The 9,213-nt window shown below is 47.3% G+C and overlaps 1 protein-coding gene across 1 annotated transcript; it reads right to left on the bottom strand.

The window, feature by feature from the left end:
* Positions 1–4,373: 4,373 nt before the first annotated feature.
* Positions 4,374–8,916, bottom strand: LOC109760991 (protein STICHEL-like 2). The gene is made up of 6 exons (XM_020319793.4): positions 8,594–8,916; positions 6,791–7,983; positions 6,466–6,682; positions 6,087–6,281; positions 5,734–5,943; positions 4,374–5,311 (listed from the first exon to the last, which is right to left on the bottom strand). The coding sequence occupies exons 2-6, from the start codon at positions 7,916–7,918 to the stop codon at positions 4,635–4,637; spliced, it is 2,427 nt and encodes an 808-aa protein (XP_020175382.1). The 5' UTR covers positions 7,919–7,983; positions 8,594–8,916; the 3' UTR covers positions 4,374–4,634.
* Positions 8,917–9,213: the final 297 nt, after the last annotated feature.

The raw sequence follows: 9,213 nt of genomic DNA on the forward strand, positions 1-9,213 counted from the left end.
AAGTGTTAGCATGATGATGTTCATATGAGGATTTTGATCCACGTGAGGAATTCGGTCCATATGAGGACTTGGATCCATATGAAGAATTTGGTCCATATGAAGAATTTGATCTGGGGTTCCTATTCTTCACAGGTGGTGTCATGATGACATTCACCCGAAGACTTTCAAGGCACCTTTTGGGAACCCAGATTTTCTTCATAGGGGAACCGTTCCTGCAGTTAGTGCCAACATATTTAGCAAATACTTCACCATTCTGATTTTTGAACAGCTTATAGTTGGAGTCAAATGACTCATTAGAAGAATGAGTAGATTCACATGTAAAGCCAGATAAAGTAGATAGATCAACTGGAGGTCCCTTTGCGGCAACCCGGCCATGAGGTTTTGGGGTACTGCTCAGGCTTCCAGCATGTTCCATCAGCATTGAGTTTCCTCTCAAAGGCAATACCCTCTTTCCTAGGGTTCCTATTGAGGATCTGCTTTTTAAGCACATCACAAAGAGCCTGATGCCCTTTGAGGCTTTTGTACATGCCTGTCATATACAATTCCTTCAGCCCTGCATTGTCAGTGATACTAGCAATATCCTCAGATGAGGAATTAGTGATAGCAGAGACATGTGAAGAATTTGCAGCAATAGAAGCATTTGAACTTTCAGGTGAAGAATTAGCAGATTCACGTTCAATGCACTTCAAACATGGAGGAATAAATTCTTCTTGAGCAGCGTTGATTTGTTGAGCAAGTAATGTATCACGCTCCTTCTGAAGATCTTCATAACTCACACTTAGCTTTTCAAGATCTTGCTTTCTTTGAAGAAATTCATAAGAAAGCTTCTCATGATCAGATAAGACAGTGTTATGATGACACTGAAGATTATCAAACTTGGACTGAAGTGTCTGAAGATTTTCAGTCGAAGTTTTAGTGCGATCCATTTCTTCACCCAACATATCATCACTCTCATTAAGCATATTTTGAACCTTTTCCAAAGCTCTTTGTTGTTTAGTGGCAAGGGAAGCATGTTTGGTGTAGATGGGTCCAAATTCATCATCGCTTGACTCAGACAGGTAGCATTCAGTTACCTTGGCACTTTTTGCCATAAGGCATGGTGCAGAGGATGATGATTCTGACTCGAAAGTCATAGCCTTGCGTGATACCATAAAATCCTCAAACCAGGGATCGCGGTCAGATCTATGACCTTCATAGACCTCGGAGAGTCAGTCCTAGATAAGCTTTGCATGGCTGAGATGCATAATGTTTCTGAACTGATTTTGAGACAGACAGGAGCAGATGATGTCCTTCGCCGTGAGGTCGAGAAGTGTGTACTTGCGAATGTCATCAGCCTCCGCCATCTTGCACAGATCGGTAAGACCAATCTCAGTGATGGTCCACAACTCGCTTTTCATCGCCATGAGTCGCTTCTTCATCATGGCCTTCCACTTGGGATAATCATGACCGTCAAAGATGGGGCATGACACAGTCTTCATTCCTACGGTCGACATAATTAAAACTCCACGCGGTTAAACCAAAATCACACAGAACAAGGGAGTACCTTGCTCTGATACCAATTGAAAGTGCATTAAGTCAACTAGAGGGGGTGAATAGGCGATTTTTATGAATTCTTCACTAAGGAAATTCAGGGTGAGGAAATTCCTAAGCGAAGAACTACTTGCAGCGGAATAAGTACTCAGATGCATACATGACATAACATAAACATGGACATCATGATGAAATGAAAACAGACATAGAGTACAGAAAGCATAAGCACAGGATAAAACAGGATGAAGACAAACAGACTGAAGAAATTGAACTGAGGAAATTGAGAAAGTCTTCAGTCAAAGTCTTCAAACAGATATGAACAAGCACACAACACAGTAATGAGGAAATGGAAGGGTTGAGGAAATAGAACCAGTTAGCTCGGTGAAGACAATGATTTGGTAGACCAGTTCCAACTGCTATGACAGTTGTACGTCTGGTTGGAGTGGCTAGGTATTTAAACCTGAGGACACACAGTCCTCACCGTATTCTCCTTGAGCTAAGGTCACACAGACCTCGCCCAATCACTCGTGGTATGTCTTTAGGTGACTTCCAAACCTTCACAAACTCGGTCACTCGGCGATCCACAATTTCCTCTTGGATGCTCTAGACCATGACGCCTAACCATCTGGAAGATGCACAGTCTTCAAAGGTAACAAGCGTCGGATCCACACAGGATCAATCTCTTCAGTGATGCTCAATCACTTTGGGTTTGAAGGTGTTTGGGTTTGGGTTTTTCTCGCTTGATGATTTTCGCTCAAAGTCCTCGGAGGATGGGATGCTCTCAATGACAAGTGTCAGTTTCTCTCGGAGCAGCCAACCAGCTAGTGGTTGTAGGGGGCGGCTATTTATAGCCTAGGGAGTAGCCCGACATGATAAGACATAAATGCCCTTCAATGATATGACCGTTAGATGAGTAGATAATTTGGGACAGCTGGTGCATAGCATAGCAACGGTCGGAAATTTGACTATCAAATTCCTCAGGGTTATCATGATCCTCACTTGTAGGCAATCCACACTGGCGAATTCCTAACTCCCCAGTCAGAACAAATTCCTCAGGGACGTCACCGAGCTGAACGTGTGCAGAACTCGGAGGTGTCGTACGTTCGGTACTTGATCGGTCGGAGCTAGAAGAAGTTCGACTACATCAACCGCGTTGTCAAACGCTTCCGCTTACGGTCTACGAGGGTACGTAGACACACTCTCCCCCTCGTTGCTATGCATCTCCATGGATAGATCATTGCGTGTGCGTAGAATTTTTTTGTTTTCCATGCAACGTTTCCCAACAAAGGTAACTTCTCGGCAGCCTGAGTCTTGATCTTGAGATGATCTTCTCGATGACCTGCCTCGAGGTCTTCTTCACGGTATTATTCACCATGACTTGTGTATCTTGGGATGGATCTACCTTTTGCCATGCCTTTTCTGGCGTGGAGGCTACCACTTGCCGGTGCGTAGTCAGGGGTATAAACACCCGATGTTTACAACACTGACAGGAGCCCCTGGGCCCGGGCCAGGCACGTGTGCACAACGTTTGTCTAGGCTAGGCCCATTAACACGCACCGGCCTCCCCATGGCGAGTGGTAACTGCCACCCACTACCTTTTACTGTGTGCTGATGATAGCGGATCTTCGCATTCATTGCGAGATCGTGGGGGAGACGGAACAAGACACAAGTGGGGACCGTGCGCCTAAAAAGGCGTGCCACGGTACGCGGTGAAAGGCCATCCCCCTCTTCTTCCCCATAAAAGGTAATGTCGGGAGCGTTACTGAATTCACCTATCCCCAATTCCATGTCCCACTGCTGCTGCTACCTTCGTCTTCCTCGCACCACTGCACCTCGCTGTTCCGCCCCGCTTCCGCCTCCCTCCATATCCCTTTCTCCTAGCCATGGCTCCCAAAACAAGGGCGACCAAGGATGCGGAAAAGACAGGAAAGGCGCCGGAGAAGTCGAAGAAGGCGATGCCGACGCAGATGCGGAGGGAAAACACTTGTTTCCCGCCCGCGTTGAAAGTCTCCGACCTCACGGCCCGGTACTCCTTCCAGTGGTCAGTGAAGACCAAGGACCATGAAGCTGTCGAAGTGTTGCCCGCAAGTGTTCCTGCGGGCGCAGATAAGTTCGCATTCTTCACCGGATTTGTTTATTGTGGATTGCTCCCTCCTTTCTCGGCATTCTTTGATGAGGTGATGCGGACCCGGAATTTTCTGGGGGTGGTGCCCAACGTGCCTCTGTTCCGCCATTTTTATTCACCGCAAATTGAAGGTGACGCCATCTCCGGTAGCGTGACATGGATCTCCGCGCTGCCCGCTTGACCCTTGAGATGGTAGGCGATGACTTTCTTTGGCGCCGGATAGCCCCATTGAAAAGGAGGAGCCCCCACTCCTTTGATTCAAAGGAATTCTATAGAATTTTTTGAGGATTGAAATCCTTTAAAAAAATTCTTACGTTTGTCCTTTGATTCATAGATTGAATCCCACAGGAACTTTTTCAATGAAATCTTTTGTACTACATTTTATAGAAAATCTAACATCCACTCCAACCTCTGTTTACAATTTCTTTGCTTTTCTCGTGAAATCAAACACTCCTTGCTAATCCTATAGGATTCAAGTGGGCATGATACTTCAATCCTATACTTTTTCTATTCCTATGTTTTCAAAATTCTGCGAATCAAAAAGGCCCTGAAAAGGAGGAGCTGGTTAGCCTGGGAGTACAAGGACGCTGCCGACACGATGCGGATCCGTCCCGGTCTCGCCAACATCCTATATGCCATTTTAATTCTCTACAGCAATCTCTTGAGTTGATTTGCATGATGACGACAAATGATTAACAAAGAATAAAGCGATTGCTCATGAACGCAACAAAAGGATGTTTTCCGATGGATTATATCATTGCGCTACCAGTAGAGTTTAGAAGACCTATTGGACTGTACTCTGACATCTACGATGCACATCTAGAGTCAGAACTCAGGAGCAGGCTGCAGTTCAAAGACTCGCCTAAATTGATCTAACTTTCAATGGAATTTGGCTACCCACATCCGTACCAAAATGATAGAACATTATCAGCCTTGTTTCAACGGTGCTCATCTCCTAACTTAAGCTACAACATGCTTGCTACCCATGGAACACCTCCTGAGTTTCGGACCTGTACACAGCGTCAGCTCTTGTTCTGCAGTCTGGCCTGATCTTGCAGAAACAGCAGCTGAAGAGTCCCTTGCGAGACCGCGGAGCTCTGTGCTTGTCGCGCGGCTGGGACTTCCGGGAGGGGGCGCACGCACCACACGGTAGAATCTCAGAGAAACAGCCACCGCGGCGACGACCTTTGAGTTCGTCGACCTTTGGTGTGCGCTCTCCAGCTCTCGAGGCGACAATCCCTGTGGTGGATGCTTCAGGAATGACAGAGATCTTCTGGTAGCTCAGGATCCTTGACTCCGCATCTCCCGCGTCGCTATCTGCACCGTGAAGGCATCCCAGGATGTGAGATGCTTTCTCCTTGGGTTGTTGTCCTGGGAGCGGTGGCAAAGGGCACTCCCTTCTGGATGAAGCTACGGTTCTGCAGTCTGTGGCGACTGGATTCTGCGCCTGTTGATCTTCTCTGGATTGCATGACCAGGCTGACCGACGAATTCTTGGAAACAGTCCTATTGCTGATGGAGATTGGAGAAAGATTGATCCTAATGTCCACATTGCACTTGAGCAAATTCTGCAGAGAAACCACAAGTGGCATCCAGAAGCTCTCTGATGTTGGCACCTCCTCAGGATGACAGAATTGTAACTCAGCAACCGCCACACCTGCAATCCGAAAATAAATAGAATGAAAATCTGACTTGAAACATCCTCAGCGGGCATGCAATGATGCTTATATAATATGTCACCATTGCTGACTGCTCACACTGTGCCAATTGCTGCAGAAGATCAGAACTCTGAGCATAGTGCACGCGTTAAAAGAAACAGGGACTGTGGCCATGATGTACCATCTGATGGTGAACAATAACTTATTTTGGCAGGTGCGAACATTTGCTACATGATACATTGTTCAGTATGTGTTTTTTGGAATGCGGCATTGAGCAACTGGCTGGATAAAGATGTAGTATAACGGATGAACGGGAAAGAAGGGCTATATGAAGCAGGGACATGACTTCATAAGATAGAATGACAAATGAATCTTCCTTCGAAAGAAAGTAAAAGTTCAAACACACAGTTATATTAATTACCTTGGGTTGTGTACAGGGATGACAACTTTCCATCTTTCTGTAACAGATTATGAAGTGACTTAGATGTGCAGTTTTCAAGAGCCTTCATCCATATCGTCTCCAGTACATCTGGATCTCCTAAATTCATATCCAGACATCCGAGTTTGTTCTGGTAGCACAGATGAGAACTGGTCTCTAAGCTTTCATCTTTCAGGGCAGCAGCCCCGTCGTCTGCATAATTAATAGCATGATTGTCAGAAAAATAGACACCTGTAATCAGAGATTTGTTTCATAATGATATTTGATATATGAAACAATTTGAGATATTCGGCATTAATGCAGCATGCCTTTTTCAGATGGAGAATACGGGGTACCTGTTTGACTCTCTGTGAACATGCTTGAAACTGCAGTATCATCCAGGGCTTCTAGGCAGTAAGGCTCTCTCATATTGAACTGTAACAGAGCGGCGGTGAGCCAAGTGGACTGGTTCTTTGTGGTTTTCAATTGCTTTTCGGTTTCAGAAAGTATTTCCAGCGCATTCCGAAGTTTGTGCACGTCCACCTCAGCAGCTGAGAAGTTGCACAGACAGGGTTAGATGGATATGGAAATAATAGATCCATGTACACTGTAAGCTTGCATACACACATAGGGATAGTGCTATAAATCATCAACAAAATTGCAGATTTGTGTGCCGCTACGTCTCATGTAGCTCGCACAACTTTAAAGTTTGCCTAGGAAGGGAAGTGGACGTACATGTATTTTTTCCAGTAACTTTCCTAACTTCTGAAGAATCTGAGGGGTGCTTCGCAGCTAAGATATCCATGATAAGATTTGCAAGCTGAGCCAATAGCTGCATGGGATCGACCTTTGAACTCAAAAGCTCCCTAGCCCTCCGGACAATGGTAGCAGCATCTGATGACATAGACAGATTAAGAAGATCAAGCAACTCTTCATCTGAGACATCACCTATCTGCCAAAATATAATTGGAGGTTATTTATAGGTTGAAAGAAGAAAAAAGGATAACATATTTTCTGATGATATATTATAAAGTTAGAAAGCTCGAGTAAATCAACTTACTAGGTCGTATGTTACTGATTTGCTGATCCTTTTTCCGAGCAGAGTTAGTTGGTCAAGCATTTGAACTGCATCCCGAATGGAACCACTTGCCTTGCGAGCAAGAAGCTCCAGCGCTTCAGCTTCGAACTCCATACCTTCTTTTGTGCAAATCTTGCTCAACCGGCGGACAATCTCTGCATCGTCTATCTTGCAAAACCTATAGCTCTGGCACCATCCAGCGGAGTTGCTTGGTAGTTTATCGATGTCGGATGTTATCATGACAAATATTGAGCTTGCAGGGATCCCTTCAAGGCTACTGTAGATGGAGTACCATCCCTCCTTGTCCATATGTTGGCAATCATCTACAATAAGTACCTTGAAGTGCGAAGAAGCAGGAATTTCACAGGCATTCCTGAGCAAGACAGCAACTCTAGATTTGCAATCCAGTTTGGAAGCATCAACCTCTACCACACTGCTGCTGTTTCCTGAGAATATGGCCACGCATTCCTCGCAGTGCCCACAAGGTTGGTTCCCACCTGGAGAGAGGCAATTCAGCGCCGCTGCAAATACCCTAGCCGCGGATGTCTTGCCAATGCCGTGCGGACCATGGAGGAGATAGATCGGAGCAAGCTTTCCTTGAGAAACAGCATTTGAAAGAGACTGTGCAACAACATTCTGTCCAGCTAGCTCAGAGAAAGACTTTGGCCGGTACTTCTGGAGCAAGCTTCTTGCGCCTTCCTGGGGCTCACTCCGACCGAGCTCTTCCCCTTCAATCACCAGAGAGAAAGCCCTGTCCTTGGCAGCTCTCGACATCCCGGGGATCGCAGAGCAGCAGTTCTGGTTATGAAGCGCCGCCTTCACCCGGGCGTTGGCCTTGATAATGTTGATCGGCGAGTTGGCGAGGCGGCTGCCAAACTCCTCCCTCCTCCTCTGGACATGATCATACATGTTGTAGCTGAAGCTGTGCCTGCCGTAATTGCTTGCCTCCACGTCATCTTCCTCGAGGGAACACCCCTCCCAGATGGTCTTCTTGGTTGAGAACTTGGCCAGCGAGTTGGTGTCTGGGTCCCTCAGAGATCTGGACCTCATGACAGCGACCAGAGCCCTCGAAATCGGGATATCAACGGAATGCCTCCTCCCCTCAATCATCTTGCAAAGCTTCCAATCAACTCCGCAGGCTGCTTCTACAACTGAAGACTGCAGACGGCTGAATCCTGCAATGCGGACGAGTGTTGAGGAGCAATTTTGACTTGTGTCAACAAAAGCACATGCATCGCACGCTAGTAACACGAAATTTTGAAACACGAAGCAGATTCCCCATCTAAAATTTCCATCTATTTTTAGATTCTTGGTAACAGAAAATGCAGGCCGTGGACTGCGATTTTTCAGCAAACAAACTCCCTCCCGCTGCGATTTACCCTAAACAGCATTTACCGCGCAGACAATCAATATTGGGAGCAGAAAAAGATAGAATTTGGGTGTACGGTTTTGAACAAATCAATCTTGCACTGGTAAAAAAAAAGAAAAAAGAAGAACTCGCAAAGAGGAAGAAACAAAATCGTAAATGCAGAATGCATCTGAGAAGAGAAAACAAGAGGAGAGAAAAAACAACCTGGGAATTGAGGTTCTTGTTAGAAAAACCTGGCAGCGGGGGGATTAAAAAAGGGAGACGGGAGCGCAATTCCCCATAGAGGAATGCACCTCAAAGAAGGAAAAGAAAACGAAAAATCAGAGTATCAGGGCGACACGCTAATCGAATAACCAGAAGAAAATCCAGAAGAAGCGAAGAGGAAAGGTGGGGATTCGAACCGAAAGAAAGCTTACCCTACGTCCCTGCCACCCCGAAGCCGTCCACCGCCGCCGCCGACGACGACGAGGAGAGGAAAACCGGCACAGCCTTTAGGCACCGGCACCGCCACCGCCACTCTCCAGTCCGCTCCCGGTATTTACCACCACCGCCGCCGCCACCGCATTAATAACGCGAGCGAAGCGGAGGGAGGCGGGGTGGAGGGCCGCAGGAGCAAGAAGAAGACGAGGGGCAGCGCAGTGGCAGAGCGCGTAAATACGCCCGAAGTCGACGGATGGTTAGCTCCCGCGAGGCCTGGGTGGAGACTGGCGTAGAGGAAATCGGAGGCCGGCCTCGCCTCGGGCCGCGTGCCATCGCCCCTCGGTGGCTTTACAGCCGTAGATACCTGTGAACAGCAGGGGTATGCTCGTCTTTTGGCGAGAGGATGTCACGGCCGAATCGTAACGGACGGGGCAGTGTTGGCCGTGAGCCGAGTCCATGACAGGTTGGACCCCGGCCCACGCGTCGGTGACCGAGTGGCGCGTGAGGGACGGTGTGGCCGAGGGGGTGGCGTCAGATTTACTGTTGCTGATGCCGGGGGCTCGTGACCCCACCGCTTCTTGTGCTGTGCTGTTCTCTGCTCGTCCTTTGCTCATCC

Source organism: Aegilops tauschii, chromosome 7 (assembly GCF_002575655.3).
Source record: "Aegilops tauschii subsp. strangulata cultivar AL8/78 chromosome 7, Aet v6.0, whole genome shotgun sequence".
NCBI lineage: Eukaryota > Viridiplantae > Streptophyta > Magnoliopsida > Poales > Poaceae > Aegilops > Aegilops tauschii.